The 19,129-nt window shown below is 36.2% G+C and overlaps 1 protein-coding gene across 1 annotated transcript; it reads right to left on the bottom strand.

Annotated features, from left to right (window-relative positions):
* Window positions 1-10,607: 10,607 nt before the first annotated feature.
* On the bottom strand, window positions 10,608-12,061 carry LOC145616098 (glutathione S-transferase U8-like). Its single transcript, XM_081670808.1, has 2 exons — window positions 11,693-12,061; window positions 10,608-10,976 (listed from the first exon to the last, which is right to left on the bottom strand). The coding sequence occupies exons 1-2, from the start codon at window positions 12,008-12,010 to the stop codon at window positions 10,623-10,625; spliced, it is 672 nt and encodes a 223-aa protein (XP_081526934.1). The 5' UTR covers window positions 12,011-12,061; the 3' UTR covers window positions 10,608-10,622.
* Window positions 12,062-19,129: the final 7,068 nt, after the last annotated feature.

Genomic DNA, 19,129 nt, shown 5'->3' on the forward strand with positions numbered 1-19,129 from the left:
TAATTCCCTCGAGTACACTCTATTGGGGGAAGAAAAGTGAGAACGTGTAGACCGTGCGCAATTTCTATGTTACTGAAAACGATATTTATGGATTATGGAGTATTCTCGAAAAAGGCTACACATACAATGGTTGTATGTGGGCATGGTTGGGCCGGTTGGCAGCCTTTAATTGATTTACATTTTGGAGCCCACCTTTGGCAAATTTTAAGATGCACCACGCCTATACTTTTGAACAATTAGTAAAAAAATCTGGACAATTGCAAATTGTGAACATGTAGTAAAAACATCTTAACATCGCAATTTTGAACATTTAGTTAAAAAATCTGAACAATTGCAATGCATCATGCCTATACCTTTGAACATTTAGTAAAAAAAATCTGAACAATCGATAATTTTGAACATTTAGCTAAAAAATCTGAACATCGCCATTTTTGAACATTTAGTAAAAAAAATCTGAACAATCGCAATGCAGCACGCCTATAATTTTGAACTTTTAGTAAAAAAATATGAACAATAACAAATTTTGAACATATAGTAAAAAAATCTGAACAATCGCAAATTTTAAATTATTACGAGTAAGACAAATTTTGAACTAACTCGTAATAATTCAATAGTTTTGTAATATAAATTAACATTTAATGTATACAAAATGAACATTTCTTAATAAAATATGAACATAAAAATTGCATTGCATGTTTATGTTCAATTATTGTGACGTGTTCATATTTTTTTTTACTAAATGTTCATTTTTTGTAAAATGTTCAGTTTTTTTTTACTAAATGTTCAAAAGTATATTTGCGATTGTGGGTGCACCATGGTGCACCTAGTACTAATTGGCCACCTTTTTTCCCTCTTATTTTTTTCCTCCCTTTTTGATGTGGCATACATACAATGGTTGTATGTGGGCTACCACATACAACCATTGTATGTGTAGCATCACTCAGTATTCCCTCCGTCCTACTTCGTATTGTTTTTTCCACGGTATTTAAGAAATAAGAGAAGAAGTGTAAAAAAGTTAGACAAAAATTAAACAAATGTACAAGGCAATTGAATAAGGGGGTTGTTATTCATCGCTCCCATTTTACCGGGTAACGCTCTTATTTTGACTTGAAATTCCAATTTTACCCCTAACATTTAAATACGGTTTTTTCCACTTCCTGACCAACATTTCTCACTTTCTTACTTCTCTCTCTAACTCTTTTACTCTCTAACTCTCTAAAACACTCTAAATCTGAAAAAAAAAAAAAAAAAATCTTCCAAATTTTTTTGTTCATTTTTAAAAAAAACAACAATCATAAAAAACACAAAAAAGATGCGTGATTCGAGGCGAATAAGGCTGACATTCGGAGGGAGGAGTTTTGGCGGCGGTGGAGGTAGCGGCGGAGGCGGCGGCGACGGAGGCGAGCAGGTGATTTTTTTTTTTTTAATTACGGAACCTGGAACTTCCGCCCAAAAAATCCGGAAGTTCCAAGGAGGATCCGCTTGGAATTTCCAGATCATCCTTGGAACTTTTGGAAATTCTGGGCGGATGTTACTTCCGCCCAAAAAATTCGGAAGTTCCAAGGAGGATCCGGAAATTCCAGGCGGATCCTCCTTGGAACTTCCGGATTTTTTGGGCGGAAGTTCCAATTTTTTTTTTCCCGTTAATAATATGGTTTTTTAATTTTTTTATTGTTAATTTTTTATTTTTTTTTTTTATTTTTGGATTTTGTTATTTTTGTTGTTATTTTGAAGTGTTATGGTTAGTATTATTATTATTATTATTATTATTATTATTATTATTATTATTATTATTATTATTATTATTATTATTATTATTATTATTATTATTATTATTGTTGTTGTTGTTGATATTATTGTTATTATTATGGTTATTATATTTTGTAGTGTTATTATTTTAAAAAATATGATTAGTATTTTTATTTTGTTGATATTAGGGTTTTTATTATTATTGTTATTATGGTTATTGTTGTTGTTGTTAAATTTTTTTTTTTTTTTTGGATTTTGTTATTTTTGTTGTTATTTTGAAGTGTTATGGTTAGTATTATTATTATTATTGTTATTATTATTATTGTTGATATTATTATTATTATTGTTATTATTATGGTTAGCATATTTTGTAGTGTTATTATTTTTAAAAATATGATTATTATTATTATTATTATTATTATTATTATTATTATTATTATTATTATTATTATTGATATTAGGGTTTTTATTATTATTGTTATTATGGTTATTGTTGTTGTTAAATTTATTTTTTGTTGTTGTTGTTGTTGTTGTTGTTATAATAATATTATTATTATTGTTATTAGTAGTACTATTATTAATATTTTTAATTATGATTAGTATTATTGTTGTTGATATTAGTGTTATTATTATTGTTATTATGGTTATTGTTGTTGTTGTTAATTTTATTTGTTGTTGTTGTTGTTGTTGTTATAATAATATTATTATTATTGTTATTAGTAGTACTATTATTAATATTTTTAATTATGATTAGTATTATTGTTGTTGATATTAGTGTTATTATTATTGTTATTATGGTTATTGTTGTTGTTGTTGTTGTTGTTGTTGTTATTATGGTTATTCTTGTTGTTGTTGTTAATTTTAATTTTTTTTGTTGTTGTTATTACGATTATGATTGTTGGTGTTGTTGTTTTGATTATTGTTTTATTATTATTATTATTACTACTAAAATCGGATTTTGTACTTATTTTATGTAGATCGAGGGTTCTGGTGCTCGACATGCAATATCACGACGTCTGAATGCGTCTGTTAGGAGACAGACATCTCGTTCAGCACCGCTTCAGCCCGAGCAGCAGCAATACGGGTCTACTAGTGGTTGGTCGGGAAACCAAGAGTCTGGTAGTAGTCGGCCCTTGTACTCTGCAAGTGGAGCACCCATATCTGACGAGGAAGACGAATGCTCGGCTAGTCATGCTGGTGACCGGGATGAAGAACAGGACCCTCAGGATTACCATATGGTATATAGGGGTCAATTTGGGAGATTTGCTGGTAGTGGATCGAGTCAGCCTACTACCAGCTCTGCAGAGGCATGGTTAGTGCTGGAACCGATGTCGGGTGGTCCTGAGGATGGGTCTTTTATCCCTAGTTTTGGCGGTCACGTGGCACGGTATATCTGGATTGAGCAGGAGCGTAGTGTTTTGCGCTGTTTGAGTAGGACAAAGTTATGTTCTGACTTGTTCACTTGGCGAGGTCGTCAATCTGTGGAGGACCTCGGGGCGATTGATGCTAGTTGGTTGTCTCACTTGCCAGGTCTGATGTTTAAAAGACTTGATTGGCCGTTGATTTCTGCTTTTGTTGAGAGGTGGCAGCCAAATACGAACACCTTTCACATGCCATTTAGGGAGATTACGACCTTGTTGCACGACGTGTACAACATACTTGGGTTACGTGTCGCAGGCAATATGGTCACCACTACTCCTAGCACGGACGTGTTACGGGACGCGTGCTCGATCACCATGGATATGACTCCAGATGATTTGTCTAAGATTTGCGGCACAAAGACCATTTGGCAGGGTAGTGGGGTCTTGACTGATAAGATTATTGAGTCGACATTGGCGGTTGACCGGGAGTTTAGTGATCAGCTTAATGGATACTTGTGGTTAGTGCTTGGAGGTACACTGTTTGTAGACAAGAGTGGTAACCGTACGCATCCTTCCTTCCTCCACGAGCTATGTTACATGGATGTCCCTATTAACGAGTATGCTTGGGGAACAGCTACACTGGCCTACTTGTATCGGCAACTAGGCACGGCCTCACGGAAAGGTGCTGATTCGATTGCTGGTTGTCTCACGCTTCTGCAAGCGTGGATTTACGAGTACTTTCCGTGCTTTCGGCCACATCAGGGTACCTTGACCCGGGACCTTCAAATTCCTCGTGCGTCTGCTTGGGATGTTGGAGCGGGATGTCCTAGCAAGAACCTGGAGCGCCTGTTATCTTTTCGTACTAGAATTGATGCGCTTACTGACCGTGAGGTGAACTGGCTACCGTACGGAGCTGATCCTGCATTACGAGTGCCCCCCACTTTATTCATTGGCTGCATCCAGTAGCGTAACATCATTGAGCCGTACATGCCTGATAGAGTGGTGCGCCAGCTTGGTTTCGTGCAAGGCATTCCCTGCGAGATCATCAGGCCAGAGAAGGCTAAGAGGCCAACTAACTTGAAGATGTATCGGGTAGACTTCCCGACCGAGATGACAGATGTGATGTGGAAGAGGTTTGTCCCTGGGGTATCTCAGAGTGTAGTTTTAGGTGCCCTTACCAGGCTTAGTGCTGCAGCTCCTTCAGTTGTGCCTGGTTACATGCAGTGGCTGTATAAGTTTTCTCACCCGCGGATATCTCCAGGTGCAGGAGTTACAAGCAACCTACCTGAGCGGACTAACACTGATTATGTAAGTATTTATGCTTATTATAATATTAACAATGACTTCTATGAATTTTTGTGTTTATAATATGTTATTGTTTGATTTGCAGTGGATGGGTCGGTCCATGGAGATTCACCAAAGAGCACTGGCTGAGTATCCTGAAATGTCGAGTGAGACTCGAACAATGACTGAGCAGCTTGTATTTGATTAGAAGTCAAAAATGGGACTTTAGATTATTTTGATAAGTTGTGTTAGTGGTTTTGATTATGTTATGAACTTTTTTTTTTTTTTTAAATGTAATGTATAAACTGGACACTTATTTATTTTTATATTTTATGTTTTGTTGCATATCATGTTAGATTAAAAGCAAATACATTTAAAATTAATTTCATAATTCTAATTTTCTTACAAATGTTCAAAGTTAGTGAATGTACATTACAAACTACCTAACTAATGCATCCCACATGTCCCTTCTCAATTGATATTGTTGATCCCATCCATTAACACTATCCTCGTGGTGTTCAGTCCATTAACCGGCGATCGGCGGGAGAGGTGAATCAGGTACAAGGTCAAGACGGATGAAATGTGATCCACCAACTGTAGCAATCACAAACTCTCGAGTCGGTGACCGAACCCCGTTGCGTGCCCTCAGCGGTAAGACTGTGATGCATGGGTAGTAGCAAGTTGGTACTAGGCCTACCCCGATACAAATCACCCTTGAGTTGAACCACGTAGCAATAGGAAATAAATCTTGAATTGTAACCATCCAATGCCGCTCCCCGACAGCCCCACTATCCCATCGAATACGCTCTACGTTCATCCAAAGTCGCCCAAGCCCGTAAATCCGTTCGTACAAATCAGGATGATCAGCGATCTCGTTCGCTATTGTTTCCCGAGCGTCAAACCACAGCGCCTGATCGCCAAAGAAGAAGTCGGCGACACAACGAAAGCCACAGTTCCCATCACCAATGACATCCTTCCAAGACGAAATTTACGGCAACATTGGGCCTGGAAGCAAGTTCAAATACCTGCATTGACTAATGTCACTCGGATCTACAACACAAAATTAAAAGATAAATTATTAGTAAAGCTACAAGTATTAAGTTTACATATTTTAATATTACATATAGAATTTTAATATTACCTGGTTCTGGGTCACCACCACGTTGAGTGTGTTGACGATTCACATGCTCGAAATAACTACGATCACGCCTGGTGTCATTGTTCCTCGGTCGACCACGAGTGTTGAGGTTGACATGTGGTTCTTCAAGGTGTGTATGATCCGGATGTAGCTCCTCTTCAATGATTCGCGTTACATTTCGACGTACGGCCGGGTCACTTTCCATGACTTCATCAATTAGGGACCGAAAATGTGCAGCCTCCTCGGTCGAATCATTAACCACTTCAGGAATGTTAACACCATCACCAATAACCAGTGTCTTCCAGAAAGAATGAATTTGGCTGCTATACAATCCTGTCTGTGCAACTATCGAATCATGTATCTGGCAAGCACATGGAAGACCATGGGTCACACGCATAGCACATCCACACCGTTCATGGACCTGGTAACTCAAATCCCGCATCCTTTTTGTCTCGTTATCCAGTACTTTCTAGCAATGTTGAGACACTTTGCCATTTATACGTGACAGTGGCAACTGTCTGTACATCTGACCAATTTTATACCTTGATGCCTCCAAGTCATTACGAATTTGTATGATGCGATTACCGATATGACAATGGACTCGGGCCCATACGGTATCCAAAGAACCTGCCAATGATTCAAATTAGTAAATATATTTTTAATTTTTTTTTATTATAATTACAATTACGTAACAACGAGAGCAACTAATAAAATAATACAACTAACCTGTGGATGATTCAAACCAAGTTTTCACTGCTGAATGTTGGCTCTCAACTCTGCAGTTGGTGGTGTTACCAAAGTGAAGAACCTGGTTCGTCCAAAATTTCACAAATTTCTCCTTATGACAAAGCCATGTTCTCTGAACATACTGAATCACTGCCGGATATTTTCCCCACCTCACTTGCATGGCAGCTAGAGCATGATCATACTCCGCCTGTGTTGTTGCATTCACGATTTTGAACCATTTGCCAGCTCTAAAACTAACACCAACCTTCTTGTTTCCGAACATCTTTGTCACCTTAGCCTCCACATCTCTGTTGATGTGCCATAGACAGAGTAAATGTGACGTCCCTGGAAAGACTTCTCTCAAAGCCGCACATAGCCCAAGATCACGGTCTGAAATAAATACAGATGGCTCTTTATCAAACCCAATCAACTCCCTTAATCTCTGCAACACCCACCGATAGCTAGCCGTGCACTCGTCGCGCATGAAAACATATCCAACTAGAAAATTATTGTTTGTCGGTGTCACACCTACTACCTCAAAGAAAGGCATGTTATATCGATTGGTCTTGTAAGTAGAATCCATACCTATGACATGTGGGTATGTGCGGAGTATGTTGACCATGATCGGGTGCACCATAAATGCATGTTGCAAAACGTTGTGATCATCGTTCATGACCCAGTAAATGTATTTACTCTCTCTCGCCAGATGAAGAAATTGCTGAACAACTCCTCTTCCTTCGGACATCTCCATCCTTAAGTCATTTCGGCAATTGTAAATGTGTCGGATGTTTGGATGATCATCAGGAAATTGCTCGGCAATAGTGGACATGATGTTACGGGGAGCAACCTTAGACTTTGTCATGTCCCGCACAACCTGTTTTGCACCCGGACTCAATCCGCTCACTTTACGGTGACCCTCTTGGTACACAATCATTGGGTGGTTATGTGTCCCGGTGTGATCATTTTTCGCAATGATCTTCCAACTGTCAGTGCTGACTTCATAATATATCTTGATGTAGAATGGACAACCATTAGCTTTGGTTTTGGTGTCCTTCCGTATCGCGTTCTCCAAATCTCTCGGCTTGCTCCTTCGTGACCGATCACATCGCAAATACCGATACGACCGACCATCTCTGGTTTTGTTATAAGACGATTTCACCAATATAAATCCCAATTTTATGGAAACACCATAAGCCCATGTAACTGCATCGTCAAATATAGAAAAAAAACGTATCCGTGACAAAATTCCCACTATAATTCACACCGTCACCGCCTTCCTCAGATTCCATATCCTATACAAATTAAACAAAACATGGTTTATGTCAAAATAATAATAATAATAACAATAATAATAATAATAACAATAACAATAATAACAATACTAATAATACTAATAATAATAATAATAATAATAATAATAATAATAATAATAATAATAATAATAATAATAATAATAATAATAATAATAATAATAATAATAATAATAATAATAATAATAATAATAACAATACTAATAATAATAATAATAACAACAAATACAAAACAATAATACCATAACATCAATTACTAAATAATAATAATAACAACAACAACAACAACAACAACAACAACAACAACAACAACAACAACAACAACAACAACAACAACAACAACAACAACAACAACAACAACAACAACAACAACAACAACAACAACAACAACAACAACAACAACAACAACAACAACAACAACAACAACAACAACAACAACAACAACAACAACAACAACAACAACAACAACAACAACAACAACAACAACAACAACAACAACAACAACAACAACAACAACAACAACAACAACAACAACAACAACAACAACAACAACAACAACAACAACAACAACAACAACAACAACAACAACAACAACAACAACAACAACAACAACAACAACAACAACAACAACAACAACAACAACAACAACAACAACAACAACAACAACAACAACAATAATAATAATATTAAAATTATATTTCTACTAATTAATAATAAGAATATCAACAACAACAACAACAACAACAACAACAACTATGATGATGATGATGATAATAATAATAATAATAATAATAATAATAATAATAATAATAATAATAATAATAATAATAATAATAATAATAATAATAATAATAATAATAATAATAATAATGTTAAAAAAAATAATCATATTACTAATAATCATATTAATACAAAAAAATTACATTAATTATCAAATACTAAATCACAACAATAATCACAAGACCACGAAAAAAAAAAACAAACTTAATTAACATTAAAAAAAAAAAAATAAACGTACTTAACATTTTTTTTTTTTTTAAAAAAGGGACATCCGCCTAAAATATCCAGATGTCCCTAGGTAGATCCGCCTTAAATTTCCGGATCTACCATGGAAGATCCGGATTTTTCAGGCGGATCCCTACTTCCGCTTGAAATTTCCGGATGTTCCATGGTACATCCGGAAATTTTAGGCGGATGTCCTATTTGCAGAAAATAAAAAAAAAACCAGAAAACTTACAGAATGTTCCGACGCATTCTCCGGCGTACGAATGTTCTACTCGCCGTCCATGACCCAAGACTCGTCGGAAAATTTTACGATTAATAATTTTTTTAAATAAAAGAAATTAAGGTGGTCGTGGGGACCGATTTGGTTTTAAGGTCGTGGGGACTGATTTTGGGAGGCTCGGGATAGCAAGGTCGTAATGTGAGGGGACCGTTTCATGTAATGTGTCCAAATGGGGAACAAGGTCCTTTTTATAACACAAAGTGCATAACGGGCATAGTTGTCCATTCAAGTCAAAATGGGAGCGTTACCCGGTAAAATGGGAGCGACGAATAGCAGTTCAGTTGAATAATTTAAGGGGAAAATAGTGAAAAGTACAATTGTTTGGTAACGGAGTAATGCAACTGAACATAAATTTTTTTTAAAAAAAAAGATTAATTTTAATCATGCATCGCACGGGGATAACCTAGTTTTGAAACTAAACGTTAAAACCAATTAACACGATATCGCACCCCTGCTTTGTAATAAAAGAAACAGTCCATTGTGTGCTATTGGTCACACCATGTGACCAATTGTAAAATAAGAAGTAACCCCTATAACTAGGACTGTCAAACGAGTCGTGTCGTGTCTGGTTCGTGTTCGTGTCGATGTTAAACGAGTTGAAAAACCCTTGACCCAAACATAACCCATTTATTAAACGGGTTGAAAACCCTTGACCCAAACCTAACCCGCTTATTAAACGGGTCACCCGTGTAACCTTTTACCCATAATATAATATGTAATAAATTATAATATTCAATTTAAAAATTAAAAAGACATACATCATTAATTCATTAATGATACTACAAATGTTTAAAGTTAGTAATTTTAGCAAAAGTACTATAGGAATTTCAAGTTGGTTGCTTTGGCAGCACAACTATACATAAGAATTGTACCAAATTAATAGTCAAATTTTAATTAACAAAAGTTGAAATTTATTTTATCCGCAAAATTAACTGTCAAAATTACCTAAATGTATACTTGGTGCCAAGGCAATTTACAAAATTACAAGTTTAGAATAAAATTTTTGAATTTTTTTACTACTTAATTAATAGGTTAAGCGTGTCGGGTTCGGGTTAGTGGGTTGTCATTCAACCCATTTATATAATTGGGTTATGCGTGTCGGTTTCGGGTTGAAAATTTCAACCCAAACCTAACCCGTTTAATTTCGTGTCGGGTTCGTGTCGACCCAATTATGTAAACAAGTCGAGAATACTTGACCCTAACCCGCTTATTTCGTGTCGGGTTATCGTGTCGTGTCAGCTTTTGACAACGGCCCTACCTATTACACTGAGTCACTGACCGAGTAATTCCTATGATATCGATCGAGTAACCCCTATATAACTGACGACGAAATAACCCCTGTAATAATGATCGAGTAACCCGTATAACACTGACGAAGTAACCCCGCACGTAATTGTTGGCCACAAGTTGTGGCCAACAACATATAAAAACTAGTGTAGAAAGAGAATGGTAAAGTTATCCATTGAAATCTTGAGATATTCCAAATGAGACAAAAAAAAAAAATAGAGAAAGCATGAGAAATTAACATTAATATTAGTCCATCATACAGTTCATAAGATTATTCAAAATTAAAAAGAAAAAAACTAACACATACAGTTCTTAAAAAGTCTCACAAAATTAGTACAAACCCTTACAAATATAGATGAGAAATAAAGATATAATCCTCTTGAAAAAACATGGTGCTTTAATTTATTAGGAGAAATTCAAAACAAAAAGCAAAAATAACACCATCTTTGAGAGAACAAGAAGTTATTACATTACACAATCAACTACTTTAAAGCCTCCATGGTTTCATGACGAAGCTTGAAAAAGGCAAATAGACGATCCTTAGAAGGTAAATTTTCCTTGATGATGTCGCACTTTACATATTCCTCTGCCCAATTGCTCAAATAGGGATAACTTTCTTTTGTAAGAATGTTCTTCCCTAAAACTTCTTGGATGGTTCCTAACCAAAAGCCAATGAAGTTTGCAACAATGTCTACAAATCCAATATTTTCCCCTCCAAAAAACTTCTTACCTTTAATCTCTTTCTCAAGGATCTCTAAATTTTCTTTTGCTTCTTTGAGTGTTTTTTCTTCTTCATCCTTTGTTGCCCACAATGCATTCCAAAGTGATGGTAAGCACTGTAAAAATAATTTTCACTATCATCAGTAATTCTTTAGCCTATTATGACGTTATTTTTTACTTCACCTGTTTAATTTACTTTCTCCGTTTTTACAAATATAATACTACCTCCGTTTTTTTTTGTTGCAACAAAAAATTAACGGAGGTAATTTTTGGACTTTTATTTATATCAATGCACTTTTTATTACCACTATCTCTAATTGTTGTTTTGTAAATTTTTTAAAAGTGATATTTTTGAAAGTATTTATCAAAACAAATCTAATAAGATTTCACATGAGTATATGTTTCCTAATCTAACGAAACTAGCAAGAACTCATAAAGATTGCCAAAGACACGTTTAATAATGTAAAAGTCAAAATATTGCACAACCATATATAAAAAAATAGATAACAACTGAAAAAATATTACATTTGTTAATGTACAAATTTAACCATTAATATCTTTAATTCTTAAAAAAAATTAAAAAAATAAAACAAAAAGAGATATTGATAACGTGCATTTTTCAAACAAGATCAGGTATAACTATTTTTTTATTATATAAAAGACCGTTAAAAAAATATATGTGAATAGTGTTAAAGTCAAAATAACGAGGGTGTATAAAACTGTCTGACACTAATGTGATGACGGCGACAACATCACATCTTTAGTAACGTAAGACACCGAGGAGCAAGAAGTAAGGCAAAATCAAGAGAATAGGCAAGATCGAGTTTGTTACCTTATCATCAATGAATTTAGCCCAAAATCGAGCAGTAGCCTTATGGTAAGGATCCTTAGGCAAGATAGGATAACCTTCCCAAACCTCATCAATATACTCCAAAATGACTAGGGACTCAGCAATTGGCTTACCATTGTGTATTAACACAGGAATCTTCTTATAAATTGGATTACTCTTTAATAGTTCAGGGCTTTTGTTACCATAAGGATCTTCCTCTTGGTAATCATATGAGATACCCTTTAATTTAAGGGCTATTTCTACCCTTCTACTAAATGGACTACCCCAATTTCCCAACACTTTTACTCCTTCTTCACCCATATATTCTATTCAAGTGATGATATGGAATTATGGAATTATGGATGCTTGGTTTATTAATTATGGTAGACTTGTAGTATATATAGCCGCTAATTGTTGTTAACGTATATTATATGGCTTATTATTAAATAATGATATCTTATTTCAATCAATAAAAATACTAGTCTACCATCAATAATATCTTTAATTGTTTTTTTTTTAAATAAAAAATCACCTAAACACAAAAATGATATAATGAAAATATATATTGTTACTAACCTAAGTGATATGTACACTTATTTAGAAACACAAGAAATTTATTATGCTTATCAGCTTATGTCATTAAGTTGAAATTTGCAATTTCTAGAAGATAATGCAAGACCGCTCTCTTAATAGTCACCGCCTGCAATGACGTAAGGGGTGATCGAATTTTTTGAATGTTAATTAGCTCAAGTAATAAAAAAAATTGTTTATGTTATACTCCTAAATTATTCCTAATGTTTGTTTGATTGGTAATTTGGTACATACATACAGTACATCGTACAATGAAGAATTGAAGAGTACAATATTTGGAGGTAAGGAAAGTGGAAATGTCTTATTAGATCGGAACTTCTTACGGGTACAAGTTAACCCAACTAAATTTGTAGATTAGACACTTTGAAAATATGGGGAAAGGATAAAGGAAATTTTTATCCTTTACACTTCTGTAATGCAAAATTGAACGCCAATTCTTATTATTAAGTCAAGCTTTGCTTGGTGTTATGAGTGATTAATTTTATAGTTAAAGAATGTTTTGCGTAGAACGGACTCACGTGAGTCTAGTTTATAACCTTCAAACACACCACCTCCATTTTATCTCTCCTCCATTTTTACAATCCTTTATTCATCACCATTTTTTCACATTTTCTCTCTCCTCCTCATTCGGATCCTTACCTCGTCGTAGAAGCTTCTTTCTATTTCTTCAATGGCGAGAACGCAAACCTCGACGACCGCTGCCACCGCTGATACCAGCCTCTTCGCAACCAATTGATTGATTATTGTGAAATCATATCCTGCTAACATAACGCCAAGTACTCACCAACTAATTAAATGCAGATGTTTCCACATCCATCAAAGAACAAAACAATTAAACAGATTGGATATATGTATTATCGAAAAATTAGAACCATCTTATACTTGTAATACAGTAGTCTAATTGAGTGGGTGATAATAGGCTTATATTAATCATCAAAAAAACATCTTTGGACTACATGTTTTGGGATCATCCAAAGCAACATAAAGTTAATCGAGTGGTGTGCTTCCAAAAAATATGTAATATTTGACCAATAATATCTGATTTTTGATACTTATTATCTAATACTTGACCAATATTATCTAATTTCTGATATTTATTATCTAATTTCTGCTGATACTTATTATCTAATATCTGACCAATATTATCTAATTTCTGATACTTATTATCGAATACCTGACCAATATTATCTAATTTCTGATACTTATTATCTAATTTCTGATAGTTATTATCTAATATCTGATCATTATTATCTAATTTCTAACAATTTGTATGATTGGACTCACGTGAGTCCGTTCTACACAATACTTTTCCTTATAGTTATACCAACAAGTACAAAACAAAGTAATTGATGAAGAACTCACCTTGTGACTTTAAAGGTTACAAATTCGAGCCCTATTAAGTACAAAATGTTTGGGAGTATGGAGATTGCCTTACCTCCCCCCCCCCCTATATTCATAAGCAATGACTTGCGAAGCTCAGCTGGCTAAAATTTGTGAAAGGTATCGATTCAGTGGGATCTTTTATCTTACCTTAAAACAAAACGAAATGAAGAGAGTAAAAGGGGGCTTTAACTACTAATCAAATTTTTTGACCAACTTCCCATGAATCCAAGACTTCCACCTCCCTTCTCTTTCTCTTTGTTAAAATCCTGAGGCAAATAGTGTTTAATTTGGGGCTTGTTCACATGCATTTATTGAACTGAGCTGAGCTGAACTGAGCTGAGCTGAACTGAATATTTTATGAGAGAATGAAATTAGAAGTTGAACTGAACTGATTGAAGCTGAACTGAAATGAAATTAAGCTGAAGTGAACAAGCCCTTGGTCTAAAATGTTTTTCATGTATAATTTTTTTCATTCTCAATTATTTTTCTTTAGTTTTGTTACTACTCTAGTAAGGTTAGTTTTGTACCTCTTTTGAGCTTATGAGCAGAGTAGGTGTCAATAAATTAAAGCAGAACGAACAGATTATTAATACTCAACAGAGTAAAACATTTTTTAGTAGAGCAAAGCAGACCACAACAGCTCAAAAGAACATGGTCAGGATCAAAACATTAATTTTTCAAAGGGATGTTGCTAGAAGAACTTGATCATAGAGGGTGCGTGTAGTTCGTGGAGCTCGTTGAATGTGGTCAAAGTCCATACAATTTTTTTTTTGTTTTTTTTAGTGTCTATATATTTTCTTAATAGTTTTGTAAGTCCTTGGCTCCTTGCTTCATTTGAAGAGAGAATATGAATTTTGCAATATAAGAAAGAATGAAAGATGTTGGTAAGAAAAAGGACCACTTCCAATTCATCATCGACAAAATCATTGGAAGAATAAATAGTTTGAATGCAGTTAGGCTTTCGCAATCGCAAAAGTTGGTTTTCATTAACTCTATTCTTGTTGCAATGGTATCCCATGTTCTCTCTTGCTATGAGTTACCGGTCTCTGTCACTGGGAAAATTGATTCCTTAATTATCCGTTTCTTCTGGGCGCATTCTGATACTAAAGGTATGCATTGGGTTAATAAGGACACCATGCATCTTCCTCGTGGCATGGGGGGTTGGGCATTCGCTGTTTGTCATCCTTAAATAAGGCGTTGCTCATGAAACAAGTTTGGAGACTCTTTTCCAACCCGCAGCTTCTAGTTTCCAAAGCCTTTGGTGCTCGTACGACCTTTCTTTCCAACAACCCGCAAACTGTGTCTACTTTTACTGGGCGTCATTCGTACGGACTTTGGGGGTTGCTCAAGGCGGACACCCTGTTAAAGCAGGGCTGCAACTGGAAAGTTGGTAATGGCCGGTCTACTATTGCTGGGTCGTCTAAGTGGGTCAACGGTCGCATTCCTGAGTTTAAACCCGGAATTACACCGGCTGCCGCTGCAGCTCAAACAGTCAGTTTTTTCATCCACCCTCTGTCAAAGGGGTGGGATTCTGCGAAAGTGAATGACTGGTTTCAGCCTGCGGATGCCTCTACAATCCTTGCATCGGAGGCCCCTGATATGACTCAGGAAGATTTTCGTTATTGGGCGTCTACTCAGTCGGGCACGTACTCGGTGAAAACTGGCTATGCAATGCTTGAACAACAGCTTTCTCTGTCTTCCACATTGTCTTTGTCAGAGTCTTTCTGGAAGGTTCTTTAGTCTCTCCAATTAAAACCTAAATGGAAGTTGTTCCTATGGAAATTGTTGCATCGGGCGCTAGCAGTTAAGGCGGAACTCCATCACAGAGGTGTTCCGGTTCAATATGTGTCTTGTGACCTCTTTCAGTCAGAACCAGAGGATTTACAGCACCTATTTCGAATGTGCTTTAATGCACGCTCAGTTTGGAGGTGCGGGTGCCTCGGTATCCACTCAGAATTTAATGGAGACCTTTCTCTTTCAGATTGGATCCAAGATTATATCCGACTTTTTATTAGTCAGGATGGGCCTTCCAGTGCTCGCTTAGGTACCTTTGTCGGTACGCTTTGGAGTTTGTGGTTATGCCGGAATTCAAGGATCTTTGGGGAGTCTTCAGCTTCCAGGCCCTTTGATTCACAGTTTGCGGAGGTCATGGATACTCATTCAGTCTTTGTATCCTTGGCTGACGCTGCTTTTTCCCCGAATGTTGCGGGAGGTGACACAGGAGCCTCTATTCCCCCTGGGTTTTACACAGCTCATCTCGGTCAATGTACCCACGGGGGATCGTTAGTTTCTCTACAAACTGATGGTGCTTGGTTCCAAGACTCTCAACAAGATGGGATGGGTTGGTGCTTGGATAATGGTGATCCGTTGGATGATCGAATCATTGGAGGAGGTAACTTCGGGGTGTGTACGTCACCGTTACATGCGGAGGCTTTGGCTTGCTGGTACGGGCTACAATGGGCTTTCGACCGACAGTATCACCTTGTCACAGTTTTTACTGACTCATATAATCTAGTTACCCTTCTTCGGGGGGACGGATGAGGCAACATGACTTACCTTTGGCTTAACCGCAAGATTCAACAACTGGGCTCAACCTTTCAGTATTGCTGTATTCATAAGGCGGAGCGTCGGCGCGTTCATCGAGCACATCACATTGCCGGGGAAGCGACGGTTAATTTTATTTGCTTTAGTATTTCTATGTAATCTGTTTGTATCCTTAACCTTTGTCAAAAAAAAAAAAAAAGAAAGAAAGAATGAAAGAAACCAAATTTAATTCTTACGGGCATAATTGCAAGACTCAATTAAAATAAGGGTATGTTCTCATTATTGAATCGAGCTAAAGTTAATGAAAACCGAACTGAACTAAACTAAACTGAATAGAGTTGAAATGAATTGTTTATGAGAGAAGGAAATTAGGAACTGAATTGAACTGATTGAAGCTGAACTGAACTGATTAAAGTTGAACAAATTAAAGCTAAAGAGAACATACCCTAAGACGAATATACAAATATTTCGTTGATCAATTTGCTAAATTCAATTTGAATACTTCCTAAACGTTCATATTCTCCCACTCTCTCTTATCCAAAATGGTCGTAGATGACTTCTATTTTTCTACTCATTCTTTTGTCAAACCTCTCCATCCCACAATTTGATTAGCATTAGATCTCTATATTAAGGGTCTGTTCTCATACGTTGAAAATTCAGTTTAGTTCAATTCAGCTCCTAATTTCCTTTTCTTATAAAATTTTCATTTCAGTTCAGTTCAATTCAATTCAGTTAATGAGAACATGCCCTAACTGATGTAAATGTTACACCTTCAAATAATATCATACATTTACTAAAAGTAAATAAATAATGGATAAAGTTTAGTCTTTAATTATATCATGTCCCAAACTCCCTAATGTCTATAAAATAGAACTCTGATCCAAATGAGAAAAGTAATACTCCCTCTGTTTCATAATGTTAGTTTCATATACTATTTTCGGCGTTTCAAAAAGATCTACCCATATTGAATACTACATCCGTTTCTTTTTATTAGTTGACATGTATTTCTTTTTACATGTACTACAAATGACATGTACTCCATCGGCCTAATTTTCTTATCGACACCCTTGATACTCATTATTGTTTCAAATGCTCTTAGATGGAAGTAGGGGTTGTCGATTGCCCTAAACTTTGGGATGTCGTTGGCACTGAACTTCTGCGGAAGAAGATCCTTATCCACCGAGACCCCTTGGGATGTGAGTTCTTGAAACTTGTAGTCGCTGGACAACTTGCTTAGGCTTTCTTGCATGAGGTCCATCTGTTGTTGCTTCGCGGGATCTTCGATCTTAAGTGCGAGAAGCTTTAGTGTCTCAGTTACAGTAGCCAATTGGTTCTTGAGATCGTTAACTTCTTCCTGAGTTGCCATTATAACTCTTGCTTTCCTCTTACGAGCTATAGGTTTGTCAAAAAGTTGGACTTGTACGAAGAGGTTATCTTTGATTAATCGTCCTTCCTTTCTTGACCACGCGCTGTAGATTAAGCCAGTTTGCGTTTTAATTACTTGACTCGAATCAGTTTTGACTTTATGGATTTTGTTAAAAAAAAAGTATGCATATTTTTAGGGAGCAATGCATATTTTTAGGGAGCAATAATGTACATGTGTTTAGGGAACTTAAGTACTATTTATTGGAGGATTAATATCCGACTTACCCCCCTAAAAAAAATGACGAAAAATAACGCGCGCACACAAGACTCCTTTAATCATGGTCAAGACATGTGTAATGGTGTGTGTATTGAGTGTAAGTGACATGCTTGGACTCTTGTGTAAGACCATGGGACTTAGTGCCTAAACTCGAATATTGATTCAATTAAGCAGAATTAACCGAATTAAACAGGAAACTGAATAATTAGACATTAGGTGATGACTCGACAAATAATCCGAACTGTCGGCCAAGCGACAGGACTGGCGTCACAATATGGTGGTTGGCGCCAGACTTTTTAGTAAATGTCTGGCGCTACATACCATACAGTGGCGCTACAGCCCAGATTTTGGCACCAACATTGGAGCCTCGGTCTGGGACTGTTTTCGATATTATTAGTCAACTTGGGTATGCCTAAAGTCGTACTAGGTCAATTCCGATTAAAAGAAGAAAAACTTTATTGACTCGAATTGATTAATTAATTAATTAATTAGGCAAAGTTCTTTAAGTCATTAATTATAATCTCAACACAAATCAACAAACGGTTAGGAGGAGCATAGAATATATATGCGCAACAAATAATGCACAATTAGTCAAGTAGGCACAATATGATGCAATGAGTTCGCAACCTAACCATGGCGTTAGTTCTCTAAAGTTCGGGATATGGTTTAGTCAAACAGGGTCCATGGTTAATTGTTCAGATGCACCGCGTAGAAGCCTAACCGTGAAGGGTTAACGCGTGTGGATAGAACACCGCGAGTTTTTTAGGAAAAAACTCACTTCCATGGTTTGGTGAATTCAACATCTCAGATGTACCCTTTGTTGCCAGGAGCGTTCAATCGGGTAGATAGAGCATGAATTCCCAGAGGGTTATGTCCATATGTAAAACACATATGGGTTTCAGAAAAATGAGAAAAAAAATTCAATCAGGAAGTAGCATCGAGCAAACAATACGAAAAACCGGTCGAAATTAGAACGCATATTTCTGGCTCGGTATTGGGGGAAATTGGCGCCAGCAAACAGAGACTGGCGCCAGCTTTTAACTGTAGCGCCTGGCGCCAATACTAGCGTCTGGCGCTACGGCTAAAAGTTTGGCGCCAAGCTCTGGCCCCTGACGCTACTTCCCACATGCCTCAGCAGCTTTCTGTGCTCAATAAAATCATCCAGTTTCGCGCGGTGTTATTTAGTCCTAGTTGTGAAAGACATTTCTCAAATTTCCTACGTGTAAAATCCTATGTTTTTGACACATTACGGATGGTCTTTCCAATGAGAACCTTTTTAT

The sequence above is a fragment of the Chenopodium album genome, chromosome 3, assembly GCF_948465745.1.
Source record: "Chenopodium album chromosome 3, dcCheAlbu1.1, whole genome shotgun sequence".
NCBI classification, from domain to species: domain Eukaryota; kingdom Viridiplantae; phylum Streptophyta; class Magnoliopsida; order Caryophyllales; family Amaranthaceae; genus Chenopodium; species Chenopodium album.

Coding starts and splice junctions, on each gene's coding strand:
- LOC145616098 (XM_081670808.1), bottom strand. CDS start 12,010: ATGGGTGAAGAAGGAGTAAAAGTGTTGGGAAATTGGGGTAGTCCATTT. Junction 10,977..11,692: donor CTAAATTCATTGATGATAAG/GTAACAAACTCG, acceptor TTATTTTTACAG/TGCTTACCATCACTTTGGAA.